Source organism: Chrysochloris asiatica, unplaced genomic scaffold (assembly GCF_000296735.1).
Source record: "Chrysochloris asiatica unplaced genomic scaffold, ChrAsi1.0 scaffold00076, whole genome shotgun sequence".
In the NCBI taxonomy this organism is placed as follows: Eukaryota; Metazoa; Chordata; class Mammalia; order Afrosoricida; family Chrysochloridae; genus Chrysochloris; species Chrysochloris asiatica.
In genome coordinates, this window is record NW_006408594.1 from 12826581 (window position 1) to 12850166 (window position 23586).

The 23586-nt window shown below is 40.5% G+C and overlaps 1 protein-coding gene across 1 annotated transcript in view; it reads right to left on the reverse strand.

The window, feature by feature from the left end:
* Positions 1-23586, reverse strand: part of RIC8B (RIC8 guanine nucleotide exchange factor B) — a 153062-nt gene that overhangs the window by 124649 nt on the left and 4827 nt on the right. Inside the window, exon 2 of the mRNA XM_006865251.1 lies at positions 16184-16231. Within this exon, the coding sequence (XP_006865313.1) occupies positions 16184-16231 (48 nt within the window). The remainder of the gene's footprint in view (positions 1-16183; positions 16232-23586) is intronic.

The following is a 23586-nucleotide window of genomic DNA, read 5'->3' on the forward strand; positions in this document are numbered from 1 at the left end:
GGGGGGGGGCTCTAGAGGTAAGTAAGCTCAGAGCAGAGACCAAAGGAAAACTAAGTAGTCTGTATGAGGCAGCTGTGGGGTCTGCAGAAGCTTTCAACACCCAGCCCCACACTAATGGTATAGTAGAAGCAGAACAGGAGACTGAAACAGACAATCTGGGTTCTCTCTAGCCACTAGTTGTTTTCCGTACTTAAATCTGGAGAAATGTGCTTAGTCTGTTGTTGCTGTTGTTAAATGCTGTTGAGCCGGTTCCAACTCATAGTGACCCTGTATAGGGTTTCCGAAGAGTGGGTGGTGAGTTTATTAAGCACCAATCTTGCAGTTCAAATTGACCTTGTGGTCGAGAGCTTATCCTACTGTGTCACACCAGTACTCTAGCTGAAGCTAAATTTCTTCCTCTGTTAAACAGATATAATAATATCTTATAAGGTTACTATAATTACTATAGATAGCATCTCAGAGCCCTGGTAGCGTAGTAGGTTACGGGTTGAGTTGCTAACTGCAAGGTCAGTAGTTAGAATCTACCAGCCACACCATAGGAGAAAGATGAAGCTTTCTGCTCTAATAAAGATTTATAGCCTCGGAACCTCTATATAGAGTCATTCTGAGTTGGAACCAACTGAGTGACACACAACCACCACCACCGCAGCACCTAGAGAACATACTGTAAGGTATAAATCAATAGGGAGCAGTACAGTGGAAATAAAGAAACGACCTGGTCTAACACCAGCATGTCTCTTGTGGCCGTGATCTTGGACAACCTGAGCCTCACTTACTCAGTTCTAAAGAGAGAGATGAGATCTACAGCTAACTAATATGGAATGTGATGGTCTATTTAAAACATCTATTATAGTACCTGTGGTAGAGAAGACAGCTAATGCATATTACATTATAAAGATGGCCACATGGACAAATACAAAGAAACACAAACAGACAGGCTTCATTCAGACAAAATATGGCCAGGAAATTTTTTCCTGTATATACCTTTTAACGATAAAGCCATTTAAGTATTGGAAGTGATGTCATTACAAACACAACACTAATTTTGTACTAATTCTATAGATTGTATAGTGTTCATTCTACACTGATCACCGATACATCCTGCACTATTTGCTAGCATACAACTCAAAATGCTGATTTAAAATTCAAGTGAATACAAATTAACTATGAAAAATAATGTCTATCCAAATGATGTTGAGAAGCCTATTTTGGGTTGGGAAGCTATAAAAGAACATACCACCAGTAATTTACAGTATTAGGGAGATTGAACATATATGTAAAATGAATCAATATGGATGACAGCTTTCAATGTGCAGTAATTTAAAGTAGGTATTAATAGACTGAAGAAGTCCAGGTGATGTGGATTAAGCACTGGTCTGTTAACTTCAAGGTCAGTGGTTCAAATCCACTGGAGAAAGAGGAGGCTGTCTGCGCCCATAAAAATGTATTCTCTAAAGCCCTATGGAACAGCTCTACTCTGTCCTGTAGGTCTGATGAGTCGATATCAACTTGATGACAATAAGTTATTAAGAGATCGAAGAAATGCATTTTAGCTAGGATTTTGCCAGGAAGTTTCTTGATAACCTAAATGTTGGGGGGGGGGGGAGTGAAAAGGAAAAAGTAACTGAGTAGCAGAAAGCAGGGAGAAGGATAAGCTAAATAGTGGAACCATGAACAGAGGCAGAGAGGTATGGCAAACTAGAAGGATCAAGCAGCTTAGAGTTCATATAAGAAAAAACTTCCTGACCATTAGAGCTCTCGAACAGGAGAGTACCCTCTGTGAGTTTCTGAGAACCAGTTCAGTGTTTAGTCGGGATGTGATGACCCTCAGTGAAGGAGACTTTAGAAGGCATCACTGTACTGGAAGATACATTCTGTGTCTTCCTTACTACACACAACTCTATGAGCTCCTTGCAAAGATGATTACCAAAGGCAGAAAAGGAGTTAGGGACCTAATATGAGACCTAGCTCTGCTACTTAATTGTGATGCAGGACAAGTCAACCTTGCAGTTTTTAATCTGTAAATGGGGAAGTTGGGACAATGGAAATATCTAGGCAGCCAAGAAACTTTTTAAGATTCATAAGACTTTTGAATAAGCTAAAAATCTACACGCTTTCCATTTTCTTTAGCACACGATCAAATTTTATAAGAAAGAAAGCTAACTGCTAGGAAAAAAAAAACCTTATATTTTTGGTGGGAACAGATTTGACATTGAACTAATTATCAACATTGACAGAACACAGAAGAGCAGGTTTTCCATTGTAAGTAACAATGACACTATGCTCTCTAGTGTCAGCTCTCTCCACAGGCAATATACCACTTCACCTACACCACTCCACAGCTACCACTCTGTAGGGAGTCTAGTATTTCACTGTAACACTCCACAGACAGTACAGTAGCTCACCTATAACACTCCAGAGGCAATATAGTATTTTACCTGTTGAGACTTTTTTTTCGGTTTTCTCATATTGGAAATACTATATTTAACTTTCAAGGAACTGACATATTTTTCTGAAAGGATGACACCATTTTACATTCCTACCAGAAGGAGCCCTGTAGTGTAACAGACTACGTATGAGGTGGGCTGTTAACCACAAGATCAGCAGTTCAAATCTACATCACTCTGGGGGAGAAAGATGAGGCTTTCTGCTCCTGTAAAGAGTTACAGCCTCAGAAACCCTACACAGGGGCGCTTTGAGTCAGAACTGACTCGGTGGCACACCACCAACCAGAGACGTAAGGAGTCTCTGGTTTCCCCACATCCTTTCCACCACTTGTTAGATCTGAGTTTTTATTACAACCATTCTAATGGATGTGATGTGTTTCATAATAGTTTGATGACTAATAATATTGAGCATTTTTTTCATGTTTATTGGCCATTTGTGTATCTTCTTTGGAAAAATGCTAATTCAAATCCTTTGTTTTTCAAATGAGGTTTTTTTGGTCTCTATTTTGAGTTATTTATATACTCTAGATGCAAGTCCCTCATCAGATATGCTTTACAAATGTTTTCTTCCATTCTGTGGCTTAGCACTTTGCTTTCTTGATAGTGTCCTTTGAAGCATAAAATACTTAAAAAATTTTAGTGAAGTTCAAATTATCTATGTTTTCTCTTATTGCTTATGCTTTTGGTGCTATACTGAAGAACCCATTGCCAATTCCTAGGTCATGAATATTTACCCCTGCATTTTTTTCTAATAGTTTCTTGTTTCGTTTATGCTTTTTTCCTCTTTGATCCACTTCAGTTCATTTTTGTACATGGTGTGAGGCAAGAATCCAACTTACTCTATTCCATATGGAAATCCAATTGTCCCACTACCATTAATTGAAATGACCATTCTTTTCCACTGAATGATCTTGGTATTCCTGTGAAAAATGAGCTTACCACAAGAGTCTATTTCTAGACTCCTAAGTCTAGTCCTCTAGTCTACTTATGTAGCTCTCTACTAGTACTGGTAGCGTAGTGGTTATGAATTTGGCTGTGAACCTTAAGGTCAGCAATTCGAAACTGCCAGCTGTTTTGCAGGAGAAAGAGGAGGATTTCTGCTCCTGTAAAGATTTACAGACTCAGAAACCCTGTACAGGGTCGCTATGAGTCGGAACCAACTCCACAGCACATAACCACCACCATACTAGTACTGCACTATCATGTTTACTGCAATTTCATAATAAGCTTTGAAATCAGGAAGTGTGTGAGTCTTCTAATTTTAAGATTATTTTGGATACTCGCAATCTGTATGAATCTTAGAATCAAGCTTGCCAATTGCTAGCAGGAGGACTCTGGAAGGGACTGCACTGAAGCTGCACATCAGTATGGAGCACACTGCCATCCTGATGACAGAACATTTTCCTAAGTTTTCATTTCTCTTACCAATGTTTTATAGTTTTCAGAGTTTAAGTTTTGAACTTCTTTTCTACATTTATTCTTAAGTATCTTATTTTTAGTGACACTGTTGTAATAGACCTACTTTAAAAAAAAATTCCATCTTTACACTGCTCATTATGTGTATTTATATATAAAGAAGACCCCCAGTGAGATGGATTGCCAAAGTGGAAGCATAGTTAAGATTGTCACATTGTAAAGACAGAAGATGTGTAACAAAAAGGGGTGGGTAGTCATCTTACATTCCAGGAACAGAGGACCCTAGGAGTCCTGGTGTGGTGCCGTGAGGTGAGTGAATGCACTGGACTGCAAGGTCAGTTTGAACCACAAGGTCGGCAGTTCAAGTTCACCAGCCACTACTCGTAGCCACTATACAGGGTCGCTATGGGTCGGAACTGACTTGATGGCACTTAACAACAAGTGTGTGTGTATATATATACTATGAATTTTCACATATTTATCTTGCATCCTGACCGTTAGTGTCACAATAATTAAGCATGAGGCTGGTAACCGAAAACAGTTGGGGGTTCCAACCTCCACAGTGGCTCTATGGGAGAAGGACCTGGCGATCTACTTCCACAAAGACCACAGCCTGTATTATAAGAACAAGCCATCAAGTCCCTTCAGGACAAACCCCCTCCCTCCCAAAACTGAAACTCAAAGGGAACGCACAAGCAGGCTTATAAGCTCACTGGTGACCGTGCTGGTCTACCTGTGAGTGGAAGTAGGGGAAAGGCAGTAATGAAGCCAAGGGCTGAGCCTGACCATGTTCCATAGACCCTTGTCAACCTTGAGATAAGAGAGAGAAGAGGAAGGGCAGATGGGTTTGAAGTTTGGGGAGAATTGGGAACCCCTGGGCCCATGTACACTGACCCAGCCACTGGGAGCTAGAGCTGAGAGTCAACTGTCCAGCTAACATGAAGTGAAGGGAAACGCACAATGCCCAAACTTGCAGACAGTACCCATTTGACAAAGCTTCGATGGCTTGATGATCAAAACTCGACTAGAGGAAGACAAAGAAATTCGATATAAGAAGCAAGTGTAAACTGCTACAATTGGATGACCTTGACCTTAACTTATAGATGTAGTAGCACAAAATACCAACCGAGAGAAAAGAAGTCTTCAATCAAGGATCACGCATATCCCCTCAATACACAGGGTTGATAGGGACGGACAACTCAGATACTGGCTACCTAAAATGGGGGTAGCCTATAAAGGCATGTGGTGGCTGCCTTACAAATTTGGAGGGAGTTTAGTTTCAGAGTGAGTGGTGGAAGGTAGAATCACCACTGAATAGTTTCCATCTTGTCTAGATGGGTCTGGTAAAAGGAGATGGGAATAGGATTCTTGTGATTTAAAAGCAATTGTTATCATGACTAGTTACGACTGTCATATTGTAAAGATAGAAGCTGTGTAACAAAAGAGGGTGGGTAGTATCTTACATTCCAGGTACAGAGGACCCCAGGACCAGCCAGAGGGAAGAGCAGAGGGAACATGGGACACTAATCAGAAAAGCAGCAGCACCAGAGATGGAGGAAGCAATGGCCTGCAAAGATAGAACATCTGAGGACTCTAGACTCATGGAAAGAGAAAGGCTGTGTGCTGACAGGCAAGGGGCTGGTTTGCAAAATGTGTCTTTTGGGTGTTTAAATGATTATATATTCCTGCGTGTTCCTATGTACATCAAAAAAGGGAATTGTAATCATTACAATGGAGTCCTGGTGTTGCACTGCACGTTAATGCAATGGACTGCAAGGTTGGTTTGAATTGCAAGGTCGACGGCTCAAGTTCACCTAACAACATAGATTAGAACCAACTCAATGGTACTTAACAACAACAATCATTACAATAAAACAAAATGTGACTGGTTGAGTTCAAAACTCACGTTCTGATGTTCTGCCATGTAGACTATTATTCAATTCACAATAAAAGCTTAAAAAACCAACAACTAAAAAATGATAGCCTAGGAAACCCTATGGGGAAGTTCTGTAGTGCTACACGGGGTCAGTCTGAGCAGAAATGAATTCCGTAACACCTAACAAGTCTTTTATTTTAGTACAATACCTAGGATTTTCCACATACTAAATCATGTTATCTGCAAATAGTTTCATTTATTCTTGAATGTTGAATAGAAGTGGCAAGTGGGCATCCTTTCCTGTCATTATCCATTTGTGGTGCTGTGAATTAATGTGCTGGACTGCAAAGTCTGTCTGAACCGCAAGGTGGGAGGTTCAAACTCACCAGATGCTCCTCGGAAACCCCATACAGGTCGCTATGGATCAGAACCAACTCGACGGCACTTAACAATGTTAGCTACAGAGTTTCTGGGTGGCACAAGTAGTTAAGCACTGAACAAATGGCTGAAAGGTTGGCAGTTCAAGTCCACCCAGAAGAGATGTCCTGGAAAACTGGTCCGGCAATCTGCTTCTGAGAGCCTACAGTCCTGAATGTTCTGCATTTCTACTCTGTACATACCGGAGTCATAGTTGGGCTGACAGCAACTAACACTGTTAGCTGTGGGGTTTGGATATGGCTTTCTCAGATTAAGGAAGTTCCCTTAGATTCCTATTTGTTGAGTGCTTTTATTACGAAAGGGTATAGGATTCTGCCAAATGCATTTTCTGTATCTAGTAAAATGATTACGTGTTTTAATTTTTTATATGGTGTGGCGCTGTAGGATAAGCACTGGACCTTAAAGGCTGTTTGAACAGCAAGGTCGGAGGTTCAAACTTGCCAGCCGCTCCCCAGAAACCCTATACAGGGTCACTATGAATTAGAACCAACTCAACAGCAGGCACTTAACAATAATGTACACTATAGTAATTGATTTCTGTATGTTAAAACAACCTTGTATTCCTGAGATACGTCTCATTTGGTCACAGTGTATAATTTTTTATAGAATGCTGCTGGATTTGGTTTGCTAATATTTTGTTGAGAATTTTTGTGTCCATATTCACAATAGATAGCGATCTTTAGTTTTCAACTCTTGTGTTGCCTTTGTGTGGCTTTATTAATCAGCATGATACTGGTCTCATAGTATGTGAGTCGAGTAGCAATGCTGCCTGTTTTTTTGAAAGTATTTATAAAGAATTGATATTAACTCTTTAAATGTTAGACAGAATTTACCACTGAAGCCATCTGGCCATGGGCTGTTCTTTGTGGGAGTGTTTTCATTACTAATTCAATCTTTTTATTCACTACATTGTGCTGCTAGTAAGTGGGGACTTGTATAGCGACCCTGAACAGGGTTTCCTAGGAGCAGCTGGTGAATTTGAACATCAACCTACAGGTCTATTCAAAGGGTGTATTCCTTTTGAGTCTCATTTGGTAGTTTGTGTCTTCCTTGGAATTTATCTTATTCGCATACAATGATTCACAGATTTCATTTCTGTAAAGTTGGCAGTACTGTCTCCACCTTAACTCAAAAACAAAATTCTAGTAATTTGAATGTTCTCTTTTTTTTTTTTGATAATCAAGATAAAAGTCGGTCAACTTTGTTGATTTTTTTCAAAGTAACTGCTTTATTGATTTTCTTGATTGTTCTTCTATTCACTATTTCATTAATTTCCATTCTAACCTTTACTATTTAATTCTCTCGGTTTCCTTCAGTTTTAATTTGTTCATTTTCATGTCTTAAGGTGGAAGGCTAGGTTAGTGACTTCATTCATTCATTTTAACACAGTCATTTGCAGCTAAAAACTTCCCATGGCACCACCTTAGCAGCATCACATAAATGTTTGTTGTTGTGTCTTCATTTCTTAATGTATTTTATAATTTTTATTTTGATTTGACTCATTGGTTATTCAGAAACATGCTGCTTAATTTGTGCTTCATGAATTTCTTTGTACTATTGATTTCTAATTTCATTCTATTACAATTGGAAAGTACTTTCTGTAACTATTTCCATCATTTGAGTGTATTCAGGTTTGCTTTATGACCTAGCACATGATCTATCTTGAAGAATGGTCCAGGTATACTTAAGAATGCATGTTCTAAAAAATGGCCATTGTAGGGCTTACAACATACATCTTAAATCAGAATCCGTTTCAGATTAAGACTAATTCCTTTTTCCTATTTAATGTGGTATTATTGTATGCCATCAAGTTGGTTCTCACTTATAAAGACCCTATGTAACAGACTAGACATACCGCTCTAAGGCTTATATTTATATTTATAATGGCTTCATTGAAAGTTGCTGTGTTGACAACTCTTTTTGTTGTCTGCCTTTCCTCCAATGTATGGCCACTCTTTCTTGTTTCTTGGCTCTATATATTGCTGTGTACTCTCACAGTGACTCTGAATAGAGTTTCCAAGAGTGGCTGCTGGGTTTGAACTGCCAGCCTCATAGTTACCAGTCCATATCAGAGCTCGCTATATATATTGTTGTGGTTGTGAAGTGCCGTCGAGTTGGTTCCGACTCACAGTGATCCTGTATAGGGTTTCCGAGGAGCAGCTGGTGAGCTTGAACCACCGTCCTTGCAGTTCAAACAGCTTCGCAGTCTGACGCATTAGATCACAGCACCACATCTATACATATTAGGGACGTCAAAAAGTTTGTGGAAACATTCCATTATCTTATGTATGGTGGTGGTGGTGGTGGTGGAGTGCCGTGGAGTCGGTTCCCAACTCATAGTGACCCTGCACAGGGTTTCCGAGGCTGTAAATCTTTATGGGAGCAGAAAGCCTCATCTTTCTCCCACGGAACAGCTGGTAGTTTCGAACTGCTGACTGTGAGGTTAGCAGCTCAACTCAAAACCACTATTCTAACTAATCTGTTAATTCACATATATATTTTATAGAAGACTAGGCATTTTAGATAATATGACAAGTTTGGTATTGGTTTCTCCCATCTGATGCTTCTTAATGTTATTTTTTTACTTGTTTAGTGACTAGCTGAATCATTTTAGTGAAGTCTATTCCCACAACTCCCATGTTGTGAAGTCCCTGATGTTGTTCTTCAGGGGACACACTGATAGCGTAGTGGTTACCAATTAGGCTGCAAACCTCAAGGTCAGCAATTCGAGACTACCAGCTGTTCCATGGGAGAAAGATGAGGCTTTCTGCTCCCGTAAAGATTTACAGCCTCAGAAACCCTGTACAGACAGGGTCGATATGAGTTGGAACTGACTCCACGGCACATAACACATAACAACAACAGTCACCCTGGGATGGTACGCACTTTGACAGGCATCTCTTCACCTCACCACACCCAGCAGTTAAGCTCCAGTAATTGCCAGCTGATTGCTCCACTGTGTTCAACAATGCTCTGGTGCCTAACGTGCTCCACAGCTGGTCTAATCAAATTAGTGATTCTTTGAAGGTACAGTTCAAGAGATCAGTACTTGAGTGTGGTTCTGACAACAGAGGGCTCCTCCCAGCTGTCTCTTTTCCTTTCGCCAAAGCAAATTAGGTGGCTTATAAGCACTGGAAGGAACTCTGGTAATGTAGTGGTTACAAATTGGGCTGCTAATCTCATGGTCAGCAGTTTGAAACTACCAGCTGTTCCATGGAAGAAAGTTGAGGCTTTCTGCTCCCGTAAAGATTCACGGCCTTGGAAACCCTGTACAGGGTCGCTATGAGTCTGAACCGACTCCATAGCACAAAACCATAATCCTAACACAGTGTATGACTCAATGGCACTTAATACTACCTACAACTGATTAGCCTAGATCTCTAATGAATTGATCAATCTCATAATTTCTTTTCACCACAACGTCTACTGGTTTTGAGGGCACTCATAAACTTGAATTTATGGACTCAGTTCCTTTGGGGAGAGCTCTCTGTCCTTAAGTCTGCTTCTCCACTTAGTTTTAGTAACCTTTCTTCATTTGCTGTGTGCCCTTAGGGATTATTTTCAGAGACTTCAAATGTTTTGCTTTTAAAATAATTTTCACGCGGAAAATGGGTCTACAGAAATCCTCACACTGTCATAATTGAAGGGGAACTTCTTGACGAGTTGGTAAATGAGAAAATGTACTTGAAACACTAAAGAACTCTAAAGTGAAAGATACTAACTACTTGTATCCTTCCAAGCCAGAAATTCTAAAGAGTTAGCCAAAGATCAGCTATGGGTAACCACATCCAGGGGTTACTAAGTGAGAAAGAGCTATCCTGACCCTTCTCCCTGAATTTAATCCTTTCATGCCTTGGCAAAAACATCTCAAATGAAACATGTAGTATGAAATAAAGTTTAAATTGTTTTATTTGAATGAATGTGATGTGTTCATTCTGCCCTATGCTATAACTCAGCTCTCCAGATCCCAGCTGGAACGAAACTTTAAAAAGTAAAATATTAGGATGTGCTTTTGGTATTGTGTGTGCATGCATGTGTTTTAAAGAGACCAAGATATTGAAAATGATTATCTATAAAGCCTCTGTTTTGTAAATGAGAACTGCACTTGTTCATTTATGAGACTATTTCTTAAAGTGACTACATCAAAGGAATTTTGAGTCAAACTGCTATTTCGTTTCAATGAAAGCTGAAGCTTGACAATGTCAAACTAATAAAAGAAGTATAAAGAGCTTTAGGAGCAAGCATCCATGCCCAAACTATTCCCAAGCATGGATTCAGAGTCTAGGACTAAAGGCCCTATCTTGGCACATCCTATCTTGGCACATCCTATCTTGGAGGAATGTAACAAGGAAATTTTGCCTGCTCACTTCTACAGTTCACAATGGAAATCCTCAGCATGAATTTGTAGCTGAGAAAGTGCCAAGCAAAACACCATAGCCAAACAGTCAACTTAGGAACCAAGGCCTAACATACATAGTACCTGGCACATAGGAATTACTGAAAAAATATTTGTGGACTACAGAGATTTCTAACATGCCAAGTATGCCCAAACCTAAACGAAGGAAATAATGAAAAGAAACATTTTGAAAGGCAGATTGGGCTTTTGTGTTCATATAAACTTATTTCACTCTATAAACTGCCCTGCAGGTAATATTATCCTCAACACTAGTAAGTTTTTACAGTTCCTCAAAAGGACTATTTAACATAATCAGAAGGTTATATTTTAGATAATTTTTAAAGTATTATTTTTTGTTCCTATCTCTAATCACACTATTACAAAATGATACAGTATATAGAATAATAAGAAAGTTATATAAAAATACAGAGGAGAAAAAAAAGCATCATCTGTGATAATAATATTATTTAGTAAATTTCCTTCTAGACACCTTTATTTGTATAGTTTCTATTAGTTTCAGATGGTTGGAATCATACCAAATGCATACTTTGTTTTTGTTGTTAAGTGCTGTCAATTCAGTTCCAAGTCACAGCGACCATATGGACGGCTGGGGAGTTTGAACTACCGACCTTATAGCCCAGTGTTGTATCCCACAGCGCCACACCAGGACATACTTCAACATTCTGCTTTTTCAGAGGATGATTTTGTGAAATGTGCCTGGGATTCTGCTGCACAGCAAAGAGAATCATCACACAAAAAGTCACACAATATGTCTAAGTGCCAGGATTTCTGGTCTCTAATTCAATCTCCAAATTCCCTTCATTCATAAGAGGCATTTGTTGTAGGTACTTATTTTGTGCCATACACAGTACTGAGGGCTGAACATACAAAGAAAAGTAGGCCAGAGTTCTTGTCCACAAAGAGCTCACAGTCTCAGTTCAGCAATTACCTTATGCTTCACAGAAATATGGGCTTAATTGCTTGTGTTTGCACAACACAGACAGTGAAGTAAATGCTTAAGTATGGCTATTTTTAACCTTACTCTTTTGAGGAAAACTACTATTTTTACTATTACATAAAGATTTATTTCAGATAACAACAGAGTTGGGTTCTTGTCTTACAGGTGAAAGCTGCCATTCTTTTACTCATTTTATGACATGTCCTTTTCAACACTTACTATGATCAGTATTCTTTACTGGTTTGAGATCAGTTTTATTTTACAAACAAATATAAAAGCTTTCATTTCCTCAAGATGAGCTTTCAGATTATTCATCATTTTTCACCCATGCTACATATTTGCATGATGTTTTGTTTATGCGCTGGTAGCAAAACATAGCCTACCAATTGAGGTAGAGGATGTACAGCAAAGGTGCTTCTATCCAAATATCCAGTCATCCACATACACCTGGAACCGTGTGCATTATAGGCCCAAACATCAGTAGTATCTGACATAACATCTTTGGAAAAAAATAAGCCCTCCTAGTTAGTCATTTCTTTACTGTCTTCCGATCTAGGTCTAGTTGCTTGAACAGTGCTTCAAGGGACTAACTCATAATTTCAAGGCCTCTGAACTACACTCCAACGGTAATGAAAGAGAGCTAGAGAGCAGTGAGCAGTAAAGAGAATTCCGAATAGCCAGGAAACCTGCTTGCTAGTGCAGACTCTACTACAGTAATCAGAGCCTTGGCTTTCTTCTCCATTAAATACTTACTCTATTACTGATGAGAAGAATATCTTTATGCAAAACACTAACTACCTGTTAGGAATTAGGTCTAAGGATCTTTATAACTGATGGCACTGTAGGCTAGGTTACTACCCTTAAAGATGGTGGTTCAAACACACCAGCTGCTCCCATCAAGATTTTATAGACTCAGAAACCCTATATAAGGTTCATATCAATCGGAATCAACTTGATGGCAATAGGGTGGGTTTGGCTTGGGTTTCCTAAAAAGTTCTGTAAAATCAAGTTTCACTTTTTGATGGGTATCCTTCTGCTAACAATTAACTTCTAAGCTGTCAACAAAGGTTCTGACATAGAAGGGCAGTGTTCTGTGGGTATTCTTAAAAGACACAGCACCAGTAATTTATCAAAACTGGTGGTGTTGTTACCAAGGAGCTGGCCGGAAGAAGGCTCAAGAGACACATTTAGGAAAGAGAAAAAGAATCCTAGAGCAGCAAAACAAATTGGGCAGTAATCTGAGTTCCTCTTATTTTCAGATTGGGTTTAATGTGGAGAAAATGCCTGCCTACCAGTCCCTATCGCTATAGAGAACTTAGAACTTAAGAGTATAGTTTCTCTAGGGCTGTCTAGTAGTTTTGATTTCAAAGTCTAAAAGAGGCCTTTCCTTTAGGCATGAAAGAGTCACTAATGGTTTTAACCCTTGGAGACTGAAATGGCTTTGTTTGTCAATGTTTTTCCATTAATGAAGATTACTTAACTAGATCCCTAAGGACACTTGTTTATGTCAGATTTCTCAGGAAGCAGAAATCTATACACTATAGCTGAAAATAAACACGGGTACAGCAGTCACGCTCCAAAGATCTGCAACGTGGTTGTGCTGGTTGCTGGCTGTATACTGCTGAGTAGTGTTCGGACTCACAGAAACCCTGTACTGGGTTTCTGAGACTATAAATCTTTATGGGAGCAGAAAGCCTCATCTCTCCTGTGGAATGGCTAGTTGATTTGAACTGCTGACCTTGAGTTACCAATCCAACATATAACCCAGTATGCCACCAGGCCTCATTCTAAAATATGATAAAGGAGTCATTTTGAAAATGTTGAGTTCTGCTACTATTATACAGGAAATTACAAAGATACACTTTATTAAATTTGTGGAAAATTTATCTCCTTCAATTGAAATTTATATGGGGGGGAGGGAATCTTTTCTTACTGTACTTAGTTTGACCAGTAAAAACATTAACAAATCTTCTAATGTTAAATTCCAAAGAAATCACTAATCTACAGATTTGGTATGGATTCCCCAATTGAATTAAACAAACAACAGCTGCTTTCCTAGTCTAATACCTATCATGAGTATGTCAAATAAAATGGTTTTAACACCTTGCACTGCCCTCCCTCCCCTACCCCCCCCAGCTCTCGCCCCCATGGAACACAACAGCATCTCTGTCTCCTTTTACTTCCTCTCTCTCGTTTTCTCTTTTACTACATCATAGTATTTCATTTTGTGGATGTGCCAGACTTTGTTAACTATTCCCTAATTATGAGACACCTAGTTGCTTCTGATCTTTTGTATTTACCTACAATGCGCCAATAAATAACCTTGTTTACTTGGGTTCATGCTACCACAGGAGAGATTACTAGGATGAGCCTGCTGAGTTAAAGGGTAAAATCGGCCAGTAATTCTAGTAGATAGGGCCAGTTTGTCTCTTTAAGGACAGTGCCACTTTGAGCTCTCACCAAATAGCTGAGTATTTGTTTCCTAAAGACCATGAATAAAAATGTGCATGACTGGATTGGACCCCATCCCTAAATTCTGACTTAACAGATAGGGAGCTGGGATGGAGCAGGTTATATCTTGAAAAAACTCCCCACTGAGTATAGTCCTGGTTGAGAATTCCTGTTCTAAGTGGTAATCTATTCTTACTTGCATTGTTCAAATCCAAAAGAAAGTCCGTCACAGAGCCATTGCCACGCTGCAATGAGTTTCGATGACGGGTAAGACTGAGGAATTCGCACTGACCGCCTAAGACAGGCAGCGTCCCTTAAACAAACAATAAATAAGGGGGAATCTGATGCAGACGTGCAGACCTGGTCAGGAGGTCAAGACCCTGTGGGCCCAAGCGTTGTTGACCGTCCAAACCATAGGCTCTGAGGATCAGACTTTAGCCACCTAGTAGACATAGCAAACTGTCCCTCATCTGATTATTCAGTAATGCTTGTTAGTAATCTCATACATGAGCCCTGGATATCCACAGACAAATGTAAAAACCTTCCCTAAAAGCCGAGACTGTAAATTCCAAAAAGGCAAGTTCCCCTCCACCCCCCCCCCCAAAAAAAAAAAAAAAAGCTAAAGAGGATAGAGAGAAACACTGTTAACTGATGATATATGGAGGGGATAATAATCAATGTAATGAAATAAGCTATATGAATGGTTGAGTGTGAAGCTGATGATGTGCCCTGTAAACTTTCACTCAATCCAAAATTAAAAATTTAATAAATAAAAAAAAAGAAAGTCAGTCAAGCCTTAGAAAAGCAGGCAGAGATGAGACAACTAAGGACCCAGCATGCCACGTTATGAAGCTGGCATTTTGTTCAGTAGGCAAATAAAACCATGGAAGGGACTTAAAGTTGAGATTGCTGTTTTAGACTTATGGGCAATGTGCTAGAAGGGTACAGAACTGGAGAAGAAAAACGTTAGGAAACCATCCAGTGATCCAGATGAATACTTGAACTGGGACAGGAGTTAAGGAGAGAAAGGACTGAGGAAATTTTAAGAGGTAAAATGAGCAAGACTTAAAGACACTGGATGTGGGGTGACAGTGAACAGGGGGATGATGCCAAGGTGTGATCAGCCCACTACCAATAAAGCATTGATTTAAGCTATTTTTCCAAAAGCAGTGCTAAGTTTAGACTCTTCCATCTTACTCTGTCAACTGGTCTTACATTTGTGAGGTTAGACACAGGTGTGTGAAGGCAAACAAACCAAATTGGTGATCTTGTGCTTATTTGCATTCTGCTCTAATCAAATGAGCAAAACAATCACAGGTAATCCCAACAGGCAAGCACAACATTACATAGTCATGCATCTCATGCACCCTCTCTTATAGTGACTCCTCTACTGGTGACTTTCTTGACTCCGCTTTCCTTTATGGCCCTGAGGTCAGCAATCCCGGACAGCTGCTGTTAATATATATAACTGCCAATACAGGGAAGGGGATGCAGCAGCAGGAATCCCTCAACCCACACTCTGACTAAGCTGCACAAGATTAACAAGGCATTCTGGGCAGTCTATAGTACTGCCGCCAAAAAGCAATCGCTGGGGGTAGAGTATCTGGGGAAGAGAGTGCCCTCTGAGCCTTTCCCACACTCCTAATTTATAAAAGTGCTCTGGTAGCGTAGTGGTTATGAATCAGACTGCTAACCTCAAGGTCGGCAGTTCGAAACTACCAGCTGTTCTGTGGGAGAAAGAGGAGGCTTTCTGCTCCCATCAAGATTTGCAGCCTTGGAAACCGTGTACAATGTTGCTTTTAGTCGGAACCGACTCCACGGTACTTAACAACAACAAGGGTCCTGCACAACCCTGCTGCCGCAATAGGATAAGCACCAGACTGCTAACCACAAGGTTGAGGACTCAAACCCACCAGTTACTCCTAGGAAATCCTGTACAGGATCATTCTGAGTTGAAACTGACGGACTGCACTTAATAACAACAACAATGGGCCTGCAAGGAAGGAGCAGGAGAAAGCTGTGTCACCAAACCAAGCTTGGCAAAGACCTCTCTTCTCAGAGAGGGAAACTAAAAACGAATCAAAGTCCATCAGATGAAAACAAGTCCAGTGCTTAGCAAGTCCATGGGTGAAACACACACACACACACACACACACACACACACACACACACACGGAATAAGAAGCTATGCCAAGGCTTACCTTTCTTTTCTCTTCATCTGTTGATTCAAATTTGAAAGTAGCCCTATGCTGAGGGGGAAAGAAAAGAGAAACAAACGTCATTTTAAATACACAGATTTCTAATCTTGGCTACTTTTAAAAAAAAGACATGAAATAATGTCTCTGAAAATGTTTTCCCATTCTCATTACAGTAAGATAGGCACTTAAGCACTAACTAAAGTGCAGTGTGAAGAGCTGGTATACAAAGGAGTAAAGAGAACCAAGTCACACCCTACACACAGAAATTGGAAGGCTTTACAAAGCACACATAGCATTTGAGCTGGGCCTTAGGGGATGAATAGGAGTTTGCCAGCAGGCAGATGGGACAAAAACAAAGGTTCAATAAATGTGTGAAACTGTGATATGTTATTGTGAAATCAATTGCTCTATGAGACTGGAGCATAGGACACATGTTAGGAGGTGGGGGAGTGGAGAAGTAGGAGAATGGAAAAGTCACTGGACAGATCTGTAAGGGCCTTTCAATGTTGGTGAGGAGTTTGTTCCTTCTTTTTTCTAAAAAAGGAAATCAGAAAAATTTGAGTAGGTAGACATTGTAGAAAAATAATTCTACAATGTTATTGTTAAGTGTCACAGCGTTAGTTCCAACTCAGAATAACCCTGTATAGGTTTCCAAGGACTGGCTGGTAGGTTTGAACTACTGACCTTGCATGTAGTAGTTCAGTGCTCATCCTACAGTACCATCCCAGGACTCCTAATTCTATAATAATTATAAAAGTATAAAAATCATGGCTCTCTGACTTCCTAAGAGTCCTGGTGATGCTGTGGGTTAATCCGCTAGACTGCAAAGTCAGTTTGAACCATAAGGTCAGTAGTTCAAGCTAACCAGCCACTCCTCGGACACCCTATACAGGGTCACTATGTGTCGGAACCAACTTGACGGCACTTCACAACAATCACTTAATAACTCTGAAACCTTGGGCAACTAACTTAAACTCTAACTGGTTTTCTCATCTGAAAAGGGGGAAATAAGAGGACCTATTTACTGGGTTGCTGTGAGGATTACAAGTGCCTAGACAGCACCATCTCAGTGCCTGGCACCTAGTAAACACCCAGTCATAATGGGGTTAGAGTGACGATGATACAAATGGCAATGAGGAAAAACTATCTGGAAAGGAAGACAGCTTGTCATAATTCTCCTGAAATGGTTGCCAACACTGTCTTTTCTACTCTGCAGCTGATGCAGAAAAGACTGAAAGCTGGAAGCAGGCCTGTCCACCATCACAGAATACATGATGGTACCAAGAAAACCAAGAGAACCAAATGCACTTGTGAATCTCAAGCTTTCCTAACAAAAATCTCCATTGCACTCCTGGCAGCCTTCCAGAGGTGCAGCACACCAAGTACTAAAGACAGCACGGTTACAGGTAGTTCTGCATTGACAACTTTGTAGAAGCAGCAAGTCTGGGAGTTAAATGAGATAGAGAACTGTTGGCAGAGATCCAGTTCTAAATGTAAGAGCCGGACAGAGGGAAGACTTAGTGGTAAGACAGAAGGGCCGTTTGAGGAAACCCTAAGGGAGGTTGGTTGCCTGGAATATGGTATGCAAAACAATTAAAATGGATTAAGTCAAGTGGCAAGGACTTAGATCTTAAATTTTTTATCTGACCTGGTAGATGGGAGACTGGCAACAGGGGCAGACTCTGGGGGAGGTGTGAACAGTAGAGATTTTGGAATAATACTTTGAGCAGTTGCTCACAGGGCAAATCAGAAAGCCCTGTGTATATGGCTAGCAGCAGTATAAACTGACACAAACATTAAAAAAAGAAAAGTGATTTGGCAACCCATATTACAAACCATAAAACTATTCTTATCCTTTGACCCAGAACTCCTACTCCTCGGAAGTTAGACTAATGAAATCATCCAGATGGAAAGAAAAATTATATATGTAAAAATATTCACTGCAGTGTTATCTAATGTCACAGAAGAAGGAGAGAGCTGGAATGAGAAAAAGACAATCTGAATATGCAATAATGGGAAGCTGCTGAAATAAATTATTGTACATCTATGACTTGGTAGAGCATTATACGGTAAACTTTTTAGATGATGGCTATGAAGTTATGTAGCAACATGGAAACTTACTTACAATAGCACCAAGTAGTAAAACATTAAATTATATGTCTATAAAGACAGTAACTACATTTATGAATGCATAAAAACAAAGACATGCGTGCTAAAAGCAACTGTAAAAGGGTGGTGGAATTTCTGGAGATTTTCTTTTGGAAACATTATTGCTGGTTAAAAAAATAATAATAAAAAGGGTTTAATGCTAAAATAGTGAATGAATGAATGAAGAAAGAAGAAGGAATGGAAGAATCTGAGTTTAGGCAGCATGATAGGACAAAGCAGCACCAGACATTAGACTAAAGCTGTACATTAAACCTTGATCACATTCTAATGTTGTTAGGTGCCATCAAGTCGGTTCCAATTGGACAAAATGCTGCCTGGCCCTGTGCCGTGAAATAAATAACTGTACAAAGAAACGACAATAAACACACACAGACCCGCAAAACCCAAACCCACTGCCATCAAGTTGGCTCTGACGCACAGCACCCTCTATAGGGTTTCTGAGACCGTGTATCTTAATGGGAGCAGCAGCCCATCTTTCTCCTGCAGAGAGGTTGAAGGGTTTGGATTGCCAACCGTGCAGTGAACAGCTCAACATTTAACCCACAGTGCCAGAACTCTTTACAGAGAAATCAGGAAACTTTCATTTTTGCTTCATTGTTAATGATATATTATATGAGAAATAGTAATTCTATTATGAACGATGTGGAATAATGTATCTAGCTACCGTGTACGGTTTTCCCCAGAGACTTTAGCTGGAATAGACTCAATGGCACTGGGTTTGGGATGGTGAGGGGATGCTGTTGTTGTTGTTAAGTTCCATCATAGGGATAAAACTGTTTTCTGGAAACACACACACACACACAAAGTCAAAGACTCACAGCAACCCTACAGAACAGAGCCGAACTGCTCACAAGGTTATTATCTTCACAGAAACCTACCACCACATCTTTCTTCTCTAGAGTGGCTGGTGGGTTAGAACTATGGACCTTTTGGTTAGCAGCAGAATGTAACCACTGTGCTACCAGCACTCCTTTTTTCTGAAAAGACAGTCATTAAATTACAAAAATATATTTTAAACAGATGGCACTGTAGGCTAGGCAATGGGATACTACAGCAAGGTCAGCAGCTCAAATCCATCAGCTGCTCCACGGAAAAAGATAAGGTGGTCTTGCTCCTGTAAAGACTTAATCTCAGAAATCCTATATAGGGTCTCTATGAGATAGAACCGACTTAGTGGCAGTGGGTTTGGTATGAAAAATTACTACTGGTAGCATAGTGGTTACAAATCGGGCTGAGAGCCGCAAGGTCAGCAGTTCGAAACTGCCAGCTGTTCCATGGGGGAAAGATGAGGCGTTCTGCTCCCGAAAAGATTTACAGCCTCGGAAACCCTGCACAGGGTCGCTATGAGTCAGCACCGACTCCACGGCACATAACAAAGATGATAATCTAAATTAGTACCAAGGACTTACTTTTCTGTTACTGCTGGTTGCCACTTTTACTTTAAAAGTAAAGCTGATCCTGTCATAAAACCACAAAGTATTTAATTTCCCAAAAGCCTTCTCTTTACGAGCATAAGGGCATAATTTAATTAGATGTGTCAGTGTGTATGATAACATAAGCTGAAGTTTGAATGTGCCAATCTTATTCACAACTCAGCCCTCTAAGCTTCTATCAGGCTGGCTTGCACTTTGATTATACTAAAACCTATTCTGTACCCTCAAACTTAACTCTGTCCTCTTTGCAAGACCGAAAGTGGGGAGGGGGCAACAGACAAGCATCAAGATTTCTGGCATAAATGCCTTTCAAGAATGGTTGGCCAATAGTCAACTACCACACACCTTTTTATGCTTACTTTCCAGATGAGCAGGAACAACGTATCAAAGAGAAACTCAAGTAAAATCGCTGTTGAATTTGGAGAGCAAGTAAGGTGTGAACAGCAGCTCAGGGACACACGCACACTCACCATGAGAACTCCCCACTGTAGGTTTTACACATTATGAATCAGCTCTAAAAACATCAGGCTCTGGAAGTCAGACAGCCTTAGGTTTGAATCCTGATCCTGCTGCTTCCTTTAACAGTGTGACCTTGGTCAAGCTATTCAACCTTGTGACCCTTCAGAGTCTGTTTATTTATTGCACCTGGAACATAGTTGTTACGTGCTGTTGAGTCGGTTTTGGCTCCTAGTGGCCCTTATAGAGTTTATTAGGAGCAGCTGGTGGGTTTGAACCACAGATCTTGCGGTCCAATGCTTATCCTACAGGACCACACTAGAACTCCACTGTACATTGTTGTTGTTGTTAGGTGCCATCAAGTCAGCACTGGCCCATAGTGACCCTGTGCACAGCAGAACAAAACACTGCCCAATCCTGGGCCAACCTCACCATCGTTGCCACACCTGAGCCCACTGATGCTGCCACTTTGCCAATCCATCTCGCTGGAGGTCTTCCTCTTTTTCTCCGACCCTCCATCCTACCAACCACGATAACCTTCTCCAGCAACTGGCTCTGCTGACAATATGTCCAAAGTATGAGAGATGAAGTTTGGCCATCCTGGCCTCCAAGGAGCATTCTGGCTTGCACTTCTTCCAACACAGATCTGTTGGTTCTTTTGGCAGCCCATGGCACTTGGAATATTCTCTAACACCACAATTCAAAAGCATCAATTCTTCTACGGTATTCCTTACTCACTGTCCAGCTTTCGCATGTATATGTTGTTGTTGTTAAGTGCCATTGAGTCGGTTCTGACCCCTAGCGACCCTGTACAGGGTTTCCGAGGGTGTAAATCTTTACGGGAGTAGAAAGCCTCATCTTTCTCCCACGGAGTAGCTGGTAGTGTGTATATAGGTTATTGAAAATACCATGGCTTGGGTCAGGCACACCTTAGTCCACAAGCCGACATCTTTGCTCCTCAACACTTTAAAAAGGTCTTGTGCAGCCGATCTGCATAATGCAATACATTGTCTGATTTCCTGACTGCTGCTTCCATGAGTGTTGATAGTTGATCCAAGAAGAATGAAGTCCTTGACAACTTCAATTTTTTCTCCGTTGATAAGAATGTTGTTTATTGGTCCAGTGGTGAGGATTTTTGTTTTCTTTACACTGAGACGCAATCCATACCAAAGGCTGTGCTCTTTGATCTTCATCAGTAAATATTCGCCACGCTTAATAAGTGGTCACTGCTATTATAATTCACAGCCTATTACAGGGCATCTGGCTAAACAGCAACAGCACTGACACATGGAAATTAATCTAATCAGAATGACGTGTACATATGTGTACTATTTCACAAATTGAGATCATGTCTATAACTAAACACCAACCATGGAGATTATATAAATCAATCTGGAAATAAGAACAAGGTACAACCAAGGAGGAGCCCACTAAATCTGCTCCTGTGCAAAAATCTGCACAGTGAACTTAAGCATCAGAACTCAGCCTCAACAAGAAGAGCAAAGCAAAAACTCTTCCTGTGCTGGTTAAGGTATTTACGTACCCTACTCAAACGCGGGGTCTTGAATTCTAGAAATATCCCAATAATAGGTCTCCTTCACTCAGGCACAGAAAGACAGACCTCACTGTCATCAGTTTCCCCCTCCTCAGACTTCTCTTGGGTGCCTACATATTTGCCTGTGTCGTACATGCTTTTTTAATCCTTCATTTGGCCCTAAACTTGCCACACTTACAAAATGGAATCTGTTATGGCCACCAATTCATCTCTCTGATTATCATCAGAGTTGATGACTTTGGATCTCAACTTAATTAGAGGAGGGGCTGGGACCCAGTTTTTTTGAGGTGTCATCTACTCTAAATATGTCAACTGTTTGATTGCCCCTTGTTGTTGATAATGATGACAATCCATCTCCCTACCAAGTCTGTTATCAGAACAGATCCTAAAGGAGGAAAAGGAGTTTGGACAGAACATGATGAACAGCCCATTCTGCAACTGGAGTAGAGGTGATTTGAGTCAAAGGATATAGTGCACTGCTCCTGAAAAGTGTCCTCTTTTATGTTCAAAACACTACGGAGAAATGGAATCTGAAGACTAGGTCTGCCGCTTCTTAGCTATGGGCCCATGAGCACATAGAGAGTCACTTTGTTCTTCTGACCCTCAATTTCCTATTTCCCATGTCCTTCATAAGTTGGCATGACATATGTGAAAATGCTTAGAAACATGGTACACAGCAGGGACTCAAGAAACATTAGAAGGTGAATTAAGGAGTGAAAACGAACCACCACTCCTCCTTTAAAAAAACAACACACCACTTTACTACGTTGAGTCAACTTACACGATGCCCTTGAGAAACAAACAAGTTTCCTTCTTTCTGGAACAGATCTCTCTTCCCAATACAACAAGACTCAGTGAATGAAGCAAGGTTTGGATATGAGAGCCCCTGAGGGAACTATAAAAATTAGATGTTGTTACCTAGAGCCAGACAGGTAAATGTTGCTTCAAACACATACGGTGTAAACTATTTTACTACATATTAGGAAGTGCAAGAGTCAAGGGAAAAACAACAACTCTGTATCTCTGAATTCTCATACTGGACGATATGAACTCAATGCCACATGTTTAATTCCTGCCCTAATAACAACAATAACAACAACAAAACCCTAATGGTTATGCAGTGCTTCCTCAGTGCCAGGCACTCTTCTTGGTAGTTTACAAAGGTAACTTGAGGGAGGCCTAACAACAGTCCTAGGATGGTGTAGGTACTACCGCTATTTCCATTTGACAGAAGAGAAAACTGAGGCACAACAAACTTATGTACCTTGCCCAAGATCACATAGATTGTATGAGGAGAATCGGAGTCAGACAATCTTGCTCCCAGTCTGTGGCACACAGCTCTTGAGCGCCCAGATCAGTATAACTGTTACTAAGCAAGTGCCTCCTAAATGCACTGTGCTCAGTGTTTGTTGTTGTTAAGTGCCTTCGAGTCGGTTCCGACCCATAGCGACCCTGTACAGGGTTTCTGAGGCTATAAATCTTTACAGGAGCAGAATGCCTCATCTTTCTCCCACGGAGCCGCTGGTAGTTTTGAACTGCTGACCTTGCGGTTCACAACCCGATTCGTAACCACTACATTACCAGAGCTCAGTGTTTGGCATCCCATAATTCATTAAGTTTTATTCCACAACAATTTAAGAAACTGGTGATATACACTCCCAACTAAGGTTACTCATGGGATAAGTAGATTTGTGTTATCTTTCAGTAACCCAGAACTTGATTGGAACTTAATCCAACAGCATTTTAGGAGGTTGTGGAACAATATACACTTGTCTGTGGATATTCATCAGCTA